Below are 17819 nucleotides of genomic sequence, written 5' to 3' on the forward strand. Positions count from 1 at the left end.
CTCGCGCGCCGCCCCGCCGTTAACCATTTAACGTGCTCCCAGGGAGAGCCGAGTGAATGATGGAGAGAAAGAGAGAGAGAGAGAAAGAGGGAGAGAGAGTAGCAGCGTGAACAGGATTTTATAGGGATTACATTAAACCTGCCATTTATCCGGGGGGCTTTACTCCCAACTCACACGGGAGAGAAGTGTCCGTTTGTGGGTTTGTGTGAGAGGTGTGGGTTTGTGTGAGAGGTGTGTGTGTGTGTGTGTGTGTGTGTGTGTGTGTGTGTGTGTGTGTGTGTGTGTGCGAGTGGGGGGGGGGGGGGGTGCTAGAGCCTTGTCTCGCCATGTATTCTAGTTCTCTCATCAGCCTCTAAGATCCACACTAATGATGCTGATGCCCATTGCTACTGGCTAATTAGTGGTGAGGGACAATACATACATGGTCCTCTCCATTCACTGCCCAGTGACTAGGTATGCAGTCCCGCAGATAACACACACAACACGTGCACACACATAAACGCTCACACAAACACACACACGCACGCCGCCGGCATTCCACTTAACCCGCGCCAATGCTCGTCATGGAGGACCTGGCTGAGTTATGAATACATAAACAGATTGTTGTTGTTCCAGATTTATGCTTCCATTAATGGGTTTTTGGAGCGTGTTTAAAGATATTCCAAACACTCCAGCAGGGGCCGGGCCCGGCGGGCCTGGCCCGTCCACGAGATTACATTCCTGGCACCTACGCCTTCCTCCGGAGAAGCAGTTTGTTTTTAATGCCCCGTTTTTATTCTGGATAAATCCGCGATGATTATGTAAAGTATGTGTTAAAGAGGGTGCTAAGAAGGGAGATTCGCTCGCAGTCCGTCCAAGTGCTCGCCCCGTCTCGTACTGTTGCAGCGACGGTGGCGTGTTCGTCGAGGAATGTCGAGTGGCCGGCAAACAGTTATCTCATGCTGTTGTTATGTTCCCAACACGGGGCGGATAAAAAGCCCCGGTTTATAATTACAAGAGGCTCCCCTGATACGCACAGTGTAACAACACTTACTTTAAAGGGCAACATTAGACGGGCTTTCTAGGTCTCTTTATTGGGTGAGAAGTGATTCCAGTCAGGATGGCTATGTGCGTGTGTGTGTGTGTGTGTGTGTGTGTGTGTGTGTGTGTGTGTGTGTGTGTGTGTGTGTGTGTGTGTGTGTGTGTGTGTGTGTGTGTGTGTGTGTGTGTGTGTGTGTGTGTTAATGACCCTGGTGTCCCTATGTCAATATAGCTTTTTCAAGATTAATTTGCCAAAATTCTTAATATAAAATAGGGCATATAATGGTTGTTAGACAGACACACAGACAGATAGGCAAGACAGAGAGTCAGACAGACATACAGACAGACAGGCAAGACAGAGTAAGACAGACAGACAGACAGACAGACAGACAGACAGACAGACAGACAGACAGACAGACAGACAGACAGACAGACAGACAGACAGACAGACAGACAGACAGACAGGCAGACGTGGTCAACAGTAAGTTGTTGTCTGAGAATAGTGGCTGCCCCATGCGGAGGTGAGGCTCCAGTGGAGACAGAGCAGCGCAGGCAGGCCTGCGTCCCAGATTGGGAGGAATTAATAGCCCTTCAGAGCTGATAATTCAGCCAGCATGTTTAATCACAGGAGCCTTTCCTGTGTCTGGACACTGACTCACACTCTCTTCCTTTTATTCTTTTCTTCTCAGTCTCAGTCTCATTGTCTCCGCCAGGCCGAAAGGCATGGCCAAGACTATGTTTTGCACCCTGTCCATCCGTCCGTCTGTCTGCGAGCAGCTAATCTCCGGCACTGTTGGCCCGGTCGCTGCGAAACTGTGCACACACACTCCCTGGATGCCAAAGCCAAACCTCTGCCCCGAATCTTTCAGATTGGCCTGTTATAGCACCACCAGGAGGCAATTTGATTTTTTTGATTTTTTATATTACTCCTACAAATTTTGTCCATACATCACGCAATTTGGTACACAGTATCTCTATTCATGTGATCAACACGGATCTGTCCAATTTTCCATATTCCATCCTGATAGGCTAACATTGGCTTCCAAAGTTTGCAAGATAGGTCCGTTTTGAACAAAATGCCTCAAATCATAAACGCAACGTGCGATTTCCACGAGATTTTGCACGCACATTCCCACTAGGCAGAGGAACAAATACCACCCGTTTCACATTGGCCTGTTATAGCGCCACCAGCAGGTCTGATTTAGAAAAAAACACTTTTGGAACAAAATGCCTCAAATCATGAATGCAGTGTCCAATTGCCGTGAAAGGCCTAAGAAGAAATGGCACCCTTATAACACAACCAGGAGGCCACAATAACCTACCTGACCTGGCGGAGACCTGTGCTATCCGAGTAGTACTTTTTCTAGTTCTCTCTTTTTCTCTCTTTCTCTCTCTCCTCCCCCCCCTCTCTGCACCTCTCATTCCCTCCCACTCACTGCAAAAAAGTGTTAATTTACCTAAATTGTCCACTGTACAGTCGCAGTCGGTAGTTATAGAGTTAAATGATCACTCAGGAGTTTTGCAGTGCATTCTTTCACCCTCCCATCTATTATTGTGTCTATTTTGTTTCTCCTCAGTCTGATCTGGCTGATATTAATGCTTTGTGACAGGGTGCTCATTCCCTACATGCCATCTAGACCGGTCCTGTCTCCTGTGGTCTGCGTTGCTTGTGCCCTGCTACCGTGTCTGTCTGTCTGTCTGTCTGTCTGTCTGTCTGTCTGTCTGTCTGTCTGTCTGTCTGTCTGTCTGTCTGTCTGTCTGTCTGTCTGTCTGTCTGTCTGTCTGTCTGTCTGTCTGTCCGTTGTCTGTCTGTCTGTCTGTCTGTCTGTCTGTCTGTCTGTCTGTCTGTCTGTCTGTCTGTCTGTCTGTCTGTCTGTCTGTCTGTCTGTCTGTCTGTCTGTCTGTCTGTCTGTCTTGTCACAAACAAGGAAGCTTCACGGCAGGGTTCCACTTCTTTCATCTCTTGGTACAGTATGTACAGTACTCATGTTGTAGGGTAAGGGTTCCGTCCTCAGCTTAGAACGCTGCCGTTTCACGCCCCCCCCCCCCCAGTTCTCCAGCCCCCCCCCCCCCCCCCCCCCCAGAATGGTCCTGATTTTACCGGCCACGGTTGTGTAGATTTTTCATTTGGTCCGTCTTTGAAGTTTGGAGTTAACTGATGTCAGGTCAGAGCTACTCGGGAGTGGTCCCAGGTATGTAGGGCGCCGGGCTGGCACAACCTCCCCCCCACAGACCCAAACCCCCCCCCCCCCCCGCCCTCCCCAATACCAGATTACCACAAGATAAGACCAGTGAAAGGGGCCATGAAAGCTCTGTCAAACACCATCTGGCTAACACTGCCCTCTCTCTCTCTCTCTCTCTCTCTCTCTCTCTCTCTCTCTCTCTCTCTCTCTCTCTCTCTGGGTGTATACAAATGTAACCAAATCGTTACATTTGTATACTCTCAGAGTTACAAATAAATTCTGAAATGTAAGTTGACACTGATGATTTCACTACGTAACTCTCTCTCTCTCTCTCGCTCTCTCTCTCTCTCTCTCTCTCTCTCTCTCTCTCTCTCTCTCTCTCTCTCTCTCTCTCTCTCTCTCTGACTGTCTGTCTCTCTCCTTCGCTCCCTTTCATGCTCACATGCGGTAGACTGCAGAGCATAAATCATAAACTGCAGGCAAAACACGTTTAGGATTTCAGTGAGGCACTGACAGTGAGGATTTCTTATCTTCTCAAGAGCCAATTGTTTCTCCTTTGAAATGTTCTACTTGGGCTTTGATATTTTGGATTTTCTTTTACCCTGCACTGTCAGCAAGGCAGGTGTTCCATTCCAATGATGCATAATGCTAATTACTTAGTTGTTTACTGGATGAATTGTTGCTCAGTTGAACCCTCGCTCTCAGTGTTGTAATTATTACTGCATGACAACAACATTGCCAACTGGACAGGGTAGGTTTTCAACTTGGGGTACGAGGACCCGAGTTAAATGATTGATAGTTAGGAAGCAAATGGACCTATAAGTGTCTGTAACTCCGGGGGTGTAAAGAAAATATTTTTACTAAATTAACTCTTGAGAAAAGAAATGCTTTTACATTGTAGATTGGGGTCCTAGAGATTATGGCCTAATGCATATCAAACTGGGGGTCCTTGAGAAAGGTTGAGAATCACTGGGGCAGGCTACGAGGGGCGCAATGCTGTGGCCGTGTCCTCGGGGTGGAGCTGGAACTTGGTACAGCTCATGTACAGTAGAACGAGGTGTCTGATGAGCTCAGACCGGGGGAACAGTTAGCTGCAGTATTACCATTATGAACCATTTGTGAACACATGAGCCAATCCACGTCAGGCCTCCTATTAGCACCAGCCCTCCTGTTTCTCATTACTGCTACGGGCCTCTGTGTACGAAGACGCATAAATCAAGGCAATTAATACCGGCTGATGTGCACACTCTCTCTTGCTGGTAATGACCATGATCTCTCTCTCTCTCTCTCTCTCTGTGTTTTCTTTCTATCCATCCCTCTCCACAGTCTTTTGTCAGATTCCCTGTCTCAACGGTGGACGCTGCATCGGCCGGGACCAGTGCTGGTGTCCGTCCAACTCCACGGGGAAGTTTTGCCACCTCCCCGCTCCCCAGGCTGCCCGTCCCCAAGCCCCTAATGGCCGCCGAGACGACGCGTCGTCCCACTCCATGTATACCCTGCCTCTGTCCAATCAGCAAGGTGATAACTCAGCTCCGTTCCTCAGTGTGTGTGTGTGTGTGTGTGTGTGTGCGTGTGCGTGCGTGCGTGTCTGCGGCTAATCTCGGAAACCACTTGACCGATCAGAGACACTAGAAAGAAGCAATTCCTCAAATTGTTTCACGTTTTGTGAATTTTTGTGTTTTTCACATTTTGTGATTTTTTTTGTCTCCGATCCACCGTCCCGCCATCCCTCCATATTTGGGCATTACTGACATCATCAATATGATGTCAACAACATGACGTCAGCAATCCATAGGGACGCCATGCTGTTATTAAAATCTGTATTGTGTTTTCACTTTCAGCATAAAATCACGGTGTCTTACTTTTTCATTCCGCGCTAACCCTCCAGAGATAGATCTGTTTTATCAGCCACGGCTGTGTCGATCTTTCATTTGACATTCTTGGAAAGTTTTGATTTAGCTGACTGACTTAACTGTTCCTTGCATCGCTGCGTTGTTCTTGTTGTTGTTGTTAGTGTTTTTGTCCCCTGACGTGCAACAGACCAGTTACCAGTAAGTGTGTCTCTGTGTGTGTGACTCTCGGGGCCAGCAGTGAAAGTCAGAATCTATTCCGAGCTGAATATGTAATGGGTGACTCAGTGGAAGCGCGCATGTTGTTCACACACTAAACTCCTCTTTATCAACAGACAGTGAATATTGAAAACAGAGTGGAGTTCTAACCAGTGGCATGGGGGGAGCAGCTGTTAGACATGATATAATGTAAAAGAGAACGCTCCTCGTTCCAGGGTGCGTACCATACTGTACTGTACGTATGCAAGGAGGCAGTTCCATGTCATTCAATTTAACCACTTTAACCCTGGCGTCAGTACAGGCAAAAGTGTTTATTTATTTTTTATTTCAACATTTTACATTTTCAAGCATTTTTTTCCAAAATAGCCGCAACACCAAAGTGTAAAATAGGGCTTAAGTGGTTGAAACCGTATCAAATATAAACATGAAGTGTACTCATAAATAACGGCAGAGTACCTCAGACTCTTGTGCAAGTAAAGACGTCACGTAGCAGCAGATATCAAATATGGTTCACGGTCCTGGTCTATTTGATAAGGGTGCATTCGTGTATTCTCTCTCTGGCCTGTATCGCGCACTCACCTCCGTCCGCGAGGCAGTGATTTATGAGAGGGGAGAGCAGGTCAGGGTTCTGGGAAAAAGCCCTGGCACACCCTGTAAGATAAATGCTTCTCCAGTGTCAGATGGACAAAGGAGCTCATTCACCACGTTGCAACATCTCCACGACTCCTCAACAAATCTGTTTTGGGTCTCGAAAATGACATGATTGGATTTAACCCAGTGGCTGAGAAGGACGTCTCTGTTAGTGCCTCCTCACACAGTTCATTCTCTTCCCATTTAGATTTCATAATGTGATGATGAAATCAAGTTTGTGTGGAAGAGGTTTGTGTGAAATGTTTGTTGATAGTTCTCAGAGTACAGTACGTATACACAGCCTTCAATCCCTTTGGCTGTGGCTTCTGCTGGCACTATTCATAACTTGAAACTGTAAACTCTAGTCTGCGAACTGTAAACTATACACTATAAACCAGTGGTTCTCACCCTTTTCTGGATCAGGGCCCGCTTGAAAATCTTGAAAGTGTTCGCGGCCCACCCGTCCGTCAGATGGGTGGGCTGCCTGCATTTTTCAAAGCATTTTTTATTTTAATGATAAATCAATCGATTCTTACTTCTTACATTATACATTCTTTAACATCAATGTTATATTATCATTAACATCTCAGTGTTTTGTCAATTATTTGGGGGCCCACTTGCAGTATGCTCACGGCCCACCAGTGGGCCCTGGCCCACAGGTTGAGAAACACTGCTATAAACGGTATGCCTGCACACAGTGACATTTGGAATGTTAATTTAACCCCTGAAAGTTTGGGTTTTTTAAGTTGCTTGCTTCAGCATTTATTTATATTAATTATTCATTTGAGCAAACACCTCCCCATCCAATAGAAGGCAATTCAACATCAAATTCCACGTTAGACTCATTGTAAACACACAGCCCTAGCTGCTTCTCATGACTAATATTGTCCTTCTAATGAATCTGTCAACCTTCATTATTGGTTATTTCATTTTAAATGTCTAACGTCAGTAACAAAGACCTATTTCTTTTGTCCACATACCACATGCTCCTGAATCACTTTCGCACGATCAGCCTGCAAATGATCCAGCTCTTACTCTCTTGTGTATTCAAACTCGAATCGATAGGGATCAGAAATCTCCATCGCTTCCAAAAATCTCTTTCATCCACAAACGTTCCATGTTATTTTCTGCAGGTACGCCCACATCAGAAGTTGTGCAATGAAATGCATAATTGAGTTCAACACTAAACTGCTTAGGTCTACTTCCTGTATTTAGCAACGGAAAGCAACCAAATGTAAAATATTAACATAGTGAAATGACTAATCGAAAAATGAAGGTCATCACATTCATTAGAAGGACAATATTAGTCAGGGAAGCAGGGACGTGTGTTAACACTGAGTCTGGAGTCTGCTGTTGAATGGGCTTTTATAGGACTAGAGGTTGGGGCCGCTACGCTGCGCGGCCGGCCCTCACACTTACAGTACGTCGCACCACCGATCCGACCGATATGTCTGAGTCATACGGCCCTATTCCAGGTGAAATTTGAACAAACCACTAATTACGGATTTCGGACTAGGCAAGAGGCGTTTCCCCGCAAAATTCGGTATTCTGTGGCACCCCCCTCACCCGCCAAACACCTGAGCTACCCGTTACATTATGCATAGGTGTGGTTTGGGCGTTACAATGATAAAACCAATCACCGTGCCAGAAGCCATTGCCTTTAAGAGAAGACTGCGCTAGCCGTCATCCCCGATCCAATATATGCTCTATCTCCCTGTCTGCAATGTTGCCTGGTCTGATTATTATAAGCCACATTGGGCTTGTTTTCCTTCTTTTATTTTATTTTATCCAAATAAAATTTTATATTAATTTGTAGCCTATTGTGTTCACAATAAGCTTGTCATATTAGTCAGATCCGGAATAGTATATGAAAGCCATTTAAAATATTTATACTATTGGTACACACCGGCTGCTCCCAAATAATTAATTACATCATGTTGCGACAACGCTCCTACGTGGTACACAGACAGTGTGAAGTAGCTCCATAGTTTCCTCTGAAGTGACGCAGTTAAAGTTAACTTACATCCATATTGTCCCCGTTATCTTTCATCATCCACCTTTGTTCAGTAATCCCGAACAGAGCTACACTTTAAGTTTACATCAATAGCCTCTCAAACCCAGACACATTGCTGCGATGCGTATGTGCGTCGCCTACCTACCCAAAATAACAGACATACAAGCTATCAACGGCGCTGCGTCATGTCGTGTCGACAGCTTACAGATCTGTTGTTTTGGACAGCATAAACAATGAGGCGCGCGCGCGCCACGGAGTAGCCTAACACTAAACCAAAAACATTACATTACGTGGTCAACAACATACTAGATGTAACTTGCTTGGAGCTTTTAATGCAGTGGTTCTCAACCTGTGGGTCAAGACCACAATGGAGCACCCAACGCCTGGCGAGCTTGTAGATCTGCTATTTTCACAATATTTATCTGTGGAACCGAGTCAAACAAAATGGGGGGGTCCCCAGTTCAAATATGGTTATTTTGGGGGGTCGATGGCCTGAAAAGATTGAGAACCTTTTAATGCAGTAAACATGAACGTAGCGTTTACGTGGGGAATATAATAATAATATAATATATATAATATATAATATAATATTCACCCGCAGCATGGGTTTAACGAGACAGCAGCCAAAATGAAAATCACACTAGATGATCCGATCATCTTATAAAAAATGTAAGTGCTTAAGATTTTAGCCCAAACCCAACGGGACCCGACCCGGCCCGTCCGCACCGGTTGGGCCGGGTCGACGTTTTTTTTAAATCCAAATAAATTCATATATTAATAAATTTGTAGCGTATTGTGTTCACAATAAGCAACTTGTCATTAGTCAGATCCCCAAGAGTATATGAAAGCCATTTAAAATAGTTATACTCTTACACAGCTGATGCCAAATAATTAATCATCAGGGCAGCGCAGCGCAAAGTCAAATCAATTAGCTGTCTTGACAGTTGTCACAACGGCAGCAGCAGAGAGCCCCCTTTAAAGTTTAAACCATAACATGACGTATAGAATGGATCTTCAGACTATTGAGATTGAAAAGTTTTCTTCATGTCTTTTTCACCTCAAAGTAAATGTTGGATTATTTCTTCAAATGAGAGCACAGGCAGCGGGCAGTAGAAGGTAACATTGGATGTGATTTCTCCATCGCAACTCTTTCCCATCAAACAAAGTAATCCAAACTGTTTTGTACTGCTTATTTTGCTTGCTAAAAGCATGATTTTATTAAGACATGACAGCAATATGGAAAAAAAGAAAATATCTCAATTAAAAATATATTTCGTATAATAACCGAATATCATTCTTAAAATGGTTATGGGGCAGTGTATATATTTATATAGCCCTATTTGCTCCAAGCTGTTTTTTAAATAAAATATAGACTGTTGGAATAGGGTGAAATGACTCCTGTTCTTAACGAATTACCAAGATTTAATGAGAAAAAAGGCTGCATGCAGCAATTAAGCTTCTTTAGAAAAATGACTGACGGGCTGGGCTGGGCCTAATTTGTCAATTATTAGTCGAGCCGGGCTGAAATATTTAGGGGATATGAAAGCTCTAGTTAGTAATTTGAAGTGCTCATGTGGCCTTATAGTTGCTTCTTTTTGTTTTCATAGACCTGCGGTTGCTTATTTCTCGCCAAGGCTGGCAACACGGCTCATGGTCCAACGCACAAAGCCATTGCAGTGTCTGTGTGCACTTGGCGGGTGGTTTTAGAAACCGGCGGGTGGTTTTAGAATCCACTATCCCCCCCCCAAAGCCGTACCCATGTGTGTCTGCAGAATGGCAATGTGGGGGATATAGCAACAACACGCCCACGGGCACACCTCCACGCGCAAATAACGGCGTCGGCATAATGGTGTTATAGCAGGTGAGAGCAGGTGCTAGAATAACATATTGGGGCGGCGCAGCTCCATTATCAGTATTTAACGTGGTTTAGGGGGGGGGAAAAGTGCTCGAGAATAGGGCCCATAGTGTCAGGGGCTTTGTCAGAGTACCCATTGTACCCATCTGTGTCCCTTTTGTGCCCATATGTGGAGATGTCTGTTTCTGTCTGTCTAGCTCTGCCCATATATTGCATTGCCCAAATATGGGCATATTGGATGGATCGTTAGTTCTGGACAACTGGATATCCAAACTACTCAACAGCGGGCACCGCACTCCCTCGAATCCTTGCCGCTGCGCATGCTGATTTTGAAGTCGGTCTGTCCCATATATGCACATGATATATGATCTCCGGATCTCTGTATCTGTCAGTCCATGTCCCTTTTATGCCCATATATGGAGATCGCTGATGTCATCAGTATATGCCCATATAGGGGCATCCCCCCTTTTGTGCCCATACCAAACTGACTGATTTGTTTGCCACTGATTCCCCCAAAAGTGTTATAAAGTGTAATTAACCACTTAAACTCTCTGCACTTAGTTAACCAATACAGTATGTACAGTAGTTGATCGGGATCGGCTCTGTACTTTGTCCGCTCTTTTTTCCCCACTTCACCAAATCTCTTCACCGAATATACCCAATCTACAATACATTTGCCGAATGTTAGCCCCAGAATATGAATGCTAGGGTTGAAGTGGTTAACACTCAGGATTGTACTGATGCGTGCTCTCTGTTTCCCTCAGTCTCTCTCCACCCATCCCTGGTGAATGTTCACATTCAGCACCCTCCAGAGGCCGAAGTCCAGGTCCACCAGGTCGCCAGGGTGCGGCCTGGCCAGACGGCCTCCGCCACTGAGGGGGTTCACTCTGTCCAGCAGCGCTCACATTCTGGGAATGGAATAGGACACGGACACGGGAATGGGAACAGCCACGGGAATGGACATCATAACGAGCACGCCAAAGGACATACCGACGTAAACCCTCCTGCTAATGGGAACGACCATGGCTCCTCCGCCAGGCCACAAAACCGTCAGAATGGCTTTGTGGGGAGGTGTTTCCAAGAGACCATTGATGGACAGGTACGGAGGGAATACTGTTACCGTAACGAAAAAATATGCAGTATGTATAATGCGCACACTGCCACTGCACACTGATCCCGGCCACCTGGTGGATTCTGGCCTGCGCCTGCATGGCATGGAGGCCAGGAAAAAAGTGTAGTTTTCCCACAGGGCGGCATACCGTTCCAGCCACGTCTGCCCATCTGATAGACGCTGTCTAGCACAGGAAGTGGGCCTGTGGCTCTGATTTATGTCGTACCCAGGATTTACGAGCTCTGAACTGACTGGCTATCTCATGTTCCACAGGCATGTTATGAGTTAGGATGAGCTTGGCGAGGTGGGGGGGGGTGGAGGGTTCATAGGTTAAGCTCTATGTGGTTCTTCCCATCGCAACGCAGCAGGGGAGGCTTTTCACAGAGGGTATATGTATCTGTGTGTACAGAATGGCACATTACAGAGATTTACTGTACTTTGTCCAACCGAGATAGTGTGCGGATGTCACGTTTCGTGACTTCGGTCACATAGGGTTAGGGAAGGCCGGGACCGAGAGTGCGTGAGTGTGGCTAATCCTAAATCTAATGCAGCATCTGCGTGTTTGGCTGTGAGAGAGATGCTGTGTTTTCCCCTTAGGTTTCCATGTTTCCAGTCCCAATAACACAGTGATCCACAGTACAGATGATTATCCATCGAACACGATTGTTTATGCTGGAGTACTTCTCCCATTTTCCCTGCCGTGCTCTCGCGGAGAGTTTGCAATGAAAACTCGCAGTCCAACTCCCTCCCGGTCACATTGGCTTCGGAGAACCCCCATAGAATTTGAATTAGCATGCCAAAGAACCTGCCTACAGCTTTCCCACTGACATTGCCAGTATGCCAGCTTGGTGTTTTCTGAAATATATGCGAAATACATGTCCTTTCTGCTGCTTCTCAAGTTGCATAGATCTCCATTCTCCAGGAGTCCAGTAAGTGAGGTTTGATAGGAATCTCTTCACAATAATTAGGCAAGCTTCTTAACGAGGCATGCCAGGAGCATAGCTCTATTCCTGGGACGGCAGTGTTTATGTCCTCGCCTGCCTAACCAGACTCAGATGTGCCCTGGTTCATTCTGTCCTTGCAGATAGGTGCACATGCTCGCTCTGATGCAAACACACTCAACAATACTGTTGTCATCACACACACACACACACACACACACACACACACACACACACACAGACAGACAGACAGACAGACAGACAGACAGACAGACAGACAGACAGACAGACAGACAGACAGACAGACAGACAGACAGACAGACAGACAGACAGACAGACAGACAGACAGACAGACAGACAGACAGACAGACAGACAGACAGACAGACAGACAGACAGACAGACAGACAGACAGACAGACAGACAGACAGACAGACAGACAGACAGACAGACAGACAGACAGACAGACAGACAGACAGACAGACAGACAGACAGACAGACAGACAGACAGACAGACAGACAGACAGACAGACAGACAGACAGACAGACAGACAGACAGACAGACAGACAGACAGACAGACAGACAGACAGACAGACAGACAGACAGACAGACAGACAGACAGACAGACAGACAGACAGACAGACAGACAGACAGACAGACAGACAGACAGACAGACAGACAGACAGACAGACAGACAGACAGACAGACAGACAGACAGACAGACAGACAGACAGACAGACAGACAGACAGACAGACAGACAGACAGACAGACAGACAGACAGACAGACAGACAGACAGACAGACAGACAGACAGACAGACAGACAGACAGACAGACAGACAGACAGACAGACAGACAGACAGACAGACAGACAGACAGACAGACAGACAGACAGACAGACAGACAGACAGACAGACAGACAGACAGACAGACAGACAGACAGACAGACAGACAGACAGACAGACAGACAGACAGACAGACAGACAGACAGACAGACAGACAGACAGACAGACAGACAGACAGACAGACAGACAGACAGACAGACAGACAGACAGACAGACAGACAGACAGACAGACAGACAGACAGACAGACAGACAGACAGACAGACAACACAACACACGTTTGCATTACTACAGTATACTTGTGAGGACATCAAAACCCTAACCCTAAAGACTGATTTATACCTAGTTTTATGCCAGTATATTATCCGTGAGCTTGTAGATCTGCTATTTTATGTGCACTGCACTGGTGCGGTATAAGTGTAAAGTATAAGTATAAATCAGGCATAACCCCAACACTAACCCCTAAACCCAACCTTTAAATACCTAATCCTAACCCTGACCTCAAGCTGAATCTTTTCCTAATTGTAACTCCCCAAATCAATTTCGACCATAAAAATATCAATTTATCTTGTGAGGACCAGGAAAGTTATCCTCACAATGTCTATTTCTCATGCACACACACACACACACACACACACACACACACACACACACACACACACACACACACACACACACACACACACACACACACACACACACACACACACACACACACACACACACACACACACACACACGCACACACACACGCGCACACACGCACGCACGCACGCACGCACGCACGCACGCACGCGCACACCAAAACACTGAGATTTAACACAGATGTTTTGTTGCAGTGTGGGAAGCCTCTGCCAGGCCTAACCAAGCAGGATGATTGCTGTGGCAGTGTGGGTGCCTCCTGGGGCTTGAACAAGTGCCAAAAATGTCCCACCAAACCAGGTAAACCTGCCCAAATGAAACCTAACACAGACCAGCCATTTTGCCTGATCTGAGCTGTTCTGTTTTGTCCTACTCTGCAATAATTAATCCACTTTATTCTATTCTATTTTATTTGTGTTCTGTTCTGTTCTGTTCTGTTCTGTTCTGTTCTGTTCTGTTCTATTCTATTCTATTCTATTCTATTCTATTCTATTCTATTCTATTCTATTCTGTTCTGTTCTGTTCTGTTCTGTTCTGTTCTATTCTATTCTTAAATCTTCTTTTATATTCTATTTTTGGTCAAAGATACTTCTCATTTAATTCAACAGCAGTTGTGTTTACTTATTGGATCTAGCGATGATTGAATGTTGTGCTGATGATTGATGATGATGCTTTAATCCCCACACACATGGTAGCTTTCATTAGATTCCTCCCCTCCGCTGAGGCGGTGCGTGACTCCCCAGCCACCCCGCTGTAAAAGTGAAGCTGTTTGTGCTTCCATAAAAGCCCCAAAAACAGGGACCCAAATGAAAACACATTTACTAGCATGAAGATGGCTGCGTGGCTGGCAGCGTTGCCCACCCATCCTGCGGGCAGAGCAAGGCCGGGATGGCCTTGAAGCAGTTGGCGGTTCGGTCGCCCTACTCCGGCAGAGCTGCGGTGGATTCTAAAAAACAGACCCAGCGGGTGGTGGTTCCATGCCCGCTTCCTGGATGGGTGGCGGTGCCCCTCACTGTGTGCTCACACAGCCCGGCAGCTCTGTGCTGTTATTCAGAGAGCCCTGGGCTTGAACCCCAGGGGCTTTTTATTTGTTGAAGCTCCATTGGGGAGCTAACTGTAGTGTCTCAAAGGGCCACTCTGCCCCTGTTGCTGTCCCCGTACCCTTAATCCTATTAGGGACACGCCTGGCAGTGGGAGATGTCAGTTGGCTGTCACAGTGTGCTGTCATACCTCATTCCCTGTTTAATGTCTGACCGGACCCTAATCAGAAACAGGCTTCATCCCTCTCTCTTTCCTCCATCTATCACAGCTTCCATCGATCCCCCTATCCCCCCGCCTCCCCCCTCCTCACTGCGTCTCCCTCGGTGCGCCAGATTCCCATTCCTCTTAAGTCGCCGGCACAATGTCTTTTGGCTCCCAGATGTTTTCCTCTCCTCCCTCCTTTGATGTTCGGTAGAGAAACGAAAAGAGTGAACCGTCCATTCGCTCATAGTCTCGTAGTTGTTTGGGGGGCAGTTTGGGCCTGGATCCCAGGTCACACGCAGGCAGGGAAGCAGGGACGAAGAGAATGAAAGGGAGACAATGAGAAAGGGAAGAACATTGAGGGGGAGGGGGTTGAAATGAAGCCATATATACAGTATACTTTACCGTAAAGCCCATGCTAATCGCTAATGGCTCTTTGAAGGGAATGCTATGAATTCCTCTGAAGTGTTACAGCTCTTTGTTTAGACACTCGGCTAGATCTATATGCTGCCTTAACCCTTTAAGACCTGGGGCGATTCTTTAAAAAATCTAAATCCTAACAGTTTTTTGAAAAAAAATCCCAAAAAAAATAATCTAGATTTTTCAAAAATAGCAGATCTACAAGCTCGTAGCGCGGCACTCGGTGCCGCGCTATGAGCTTGTATATCTGCTATTTTTGAATAGCCAAAGACATCTAAAGTGACACAGATGCGTTCCAGGTATCAATGGGTTTTAACCACTTGAACTGACCTGAATGTAGACTGTGTTTTACATTTGTGTGCTGGGCATGGGCTTTATCCAATGACTAACGTGATTAACGGCATCACTGGAAACCAAACCTAATGTCTGTTCTGTTCATTTTATGTGCCTGCACCAGTGGAGGGCTTGCATAGGAGGGGGAGAACTTCGCTTAACTTTACAAGAGGCTCCTGTGTTATTTGCTGCTGTTGCTGCTGTCATAATGATGTCATGAATTCAAGTGTATGGGGTGTGACACATCATGTCGGTCACTTTATGGGCATTTGCAATACTCGCTTTTGATTGAGAACTAGCATCACCGCTACACAGGAGACCGCTGGCATGTGTTTTTATTGAACCTGAGGAGGATGCCAGGGTGACTGCCATTTTATAGTTGCAGTGCCATTTCAGAAAGGAATGTGTTGTTCTAAGTCTGAAGACAGTCTCATTTTGTGACTTGGATTAGGTTCAGATGTGTCTGTATCTGTCCTCCAAGGCTGGCTACACAGTCGAATCCTCAGTGTTAATTTAACTCAGAGGGGCTAAATCACAAAAGGATCGCATGGCCTTTGCCACCGCCAAACCCACGCAAGTAAGACAAAAATAAGCAGTGTAATTCTCAAAGCACCCGCAAAGGGTGAAATGCACCCCTGACTGCGCTGTCAAGCAAATAGTGTCTTGGCGCTCCAGTGCTACTTGCATGTATTCAAATTGGGTAACATGTGTACATTTGGTGCCAAATTGGCCTTTTTCTATGCAGACAAGCCTCATTGCAAATAATTAATTCAAATTCATAAACACCAGTGCAGCCAAATGCAGTTAGTATGAAAGTTACTAGCGTCTTCAGCAAATTGGTGATAACTGACATGCATTTATAAGGGGTGTCACGCCCAAACTTTCCAGGGATCATGGCAACAGTTTCTGCAGCCAGGTGAAGAATTGTCACGCCAGGCGTGCTCCCAACACTGAAAGCCACGAATGCTGTCATAGTATTCGGTCACAATAAAATTTCAATTCAATTTATTTGAGGTTTGGCGCCCGGTATTGATTTTGCACAAAGAATAGAACAATTCACAGTGCGTCACTTCGTGCTGAGCTGCGAGCTTGTACATCTGCTATTTTTGCATTTTTGTGAAAAAAATATTGAAATGTTATTTTTATTTAATTTTTTTACATAAATCTTCTCTTCTGGGGGTCCCTGGCACAAAACCTTTTAGATGGCGAAATACATATCAATTTGGGGGTCCTTGACATGAAAAAGTTTGAGAACCACTGGCATACACTTTAGAATCTAGAACGAGACCAAAAATAGCCAGTCTATAAGCTCATAAGGTATCGTGATGCATTCACACATCGGCCATCTTGCCCTTGCGTCATGCCACCATGGACGTGTTGGTTTCCAATGGAAGCAGAAGCCTTGTTGTTATCCAATGCCCTTATCGCTCGCATGTTGAACAGTCGCAGGCCATAATGAGATCCAGATCCCATAGAATGGCTGTCGTCCACTCTTTCCCTCTGGTTCTGATGAGGCATAGAGTGAGGATCAGCCCTGGACCTTGTTTGGATTTCAGGGTTGCAGTATGTTGAATTGTTTTCTGACAGGGGTGGACATGGAGGCAATTACAACTGTCCTCGATGGCCCGGCGACAACAGTCGTCAAGGGGACTGGGTGGTTGTGGTGGAAACAGGTAATTTGTTTCGCTAGTGTGAATTACACAGAAGAAACCGAATCCAGGTTTTTAGAAATGGCGTGCTGCATATTTGAGAGAAAGGAACGCCTCCTAGAATAGCATTGTTATTGTTTTGCTCTGCTTTTTTTTCTCTAACTTATACAAATGACTCAGGTGAAATGACTGTGGTTTGTGGTTTGAGGTTCCCTGGTGAAACCTGAGCCAAGAAAAGGCTAGCTTCCCTTTCAACATGTTCTGCTGGCATGACAGGGTGACGCCGCATGACTCTGCTGGGCCTCGCTGGAGCAGGCCCCTCCCTGCGTGTGTGTTTAAACAGCTAATGGAATTCCATAAGCCATTCGTCTGCCTATCTGTCATTACTGAGCCACTTCCCTCCCAGTGACTCTCCGGCGCTGCGATGCTTTCCAGTTAGCCCAGATCAGAGATCTCCCAGGCCTACAGTAAAAGACATCAACCCCGCCCACAGGAGCCTCGGCCTCCTCTGCAGACGAGGTCATGATGATGAGGTCACTACTCTGGCAGTGCCTTAACATTGCCCCATCACTCTGCCCGGATGTTCTACACTGTAAAATCCTGAGCCTTCATTTAACCCTGAGAGAATGTAAAAATGGACCCGGGTTACTGGCCCGTTCTGGGCAGAATTTGCTGCGTAGGGGCATCCGGGTGGCAAAGTACCCACCACCGTGTAGACTGGGCTTAAATTCCTTCATTCCAACGAACACAATTGGCCGTGTTCATGAGTGGGACGCAAGCAGGGGAGGGCGTTCTCTGTTGCTGCAGTAGAGACTCCTAAGATTGATTGATTGACGTTTTTATTGACAAAACCGCATATAGATGAACAT

The 17819-nt window shown here is 46.2% G+C and overlaps 1 protein-coding gene across 2 annotated transcripts in view; it reads left to right on the plus strand.

Moving 5' to 3' along the window:
• LOC308075284 (latent-transforming growth factor beta-binding protein 2-like) overlaps positions 1–17819 on the plus strand; it is a 130035-nt gene that overhangs the window by 52304 nt on the left and 59912 nt on the right. For both annotated transcript variants that reach the window (XM_080415039.1, XM_080415040.1), the window contains exons 6-8: positions 4530–4721; positions 10536–10870; positions 13504–13606. In XM_080415039.1, the coding sequence (XP_080271165.1) occupies positions 4530–4721; positions 10536–10870; positions 13504–13606 (630 nt within the window). The remainder of the gene's footprint in view (positions 1–4529; positions 4722–10535; positions 10871–13503; positions 13607–17819) is intronic.

Source organism: Gymnoscopelus braueri (genome assembly GCF_963280865.1).
Source record: "Gymnoscopelus braueri genome assembly, chromosome: 19".
NCBI classification, from domain to species: domain Eukaryota; kingdom Metazoa; phylum Chordata; class Actinopteri; order Myctophiformes; family Myctophidae; genus Gymnoscopelus; species Gymnoscopelus braueri.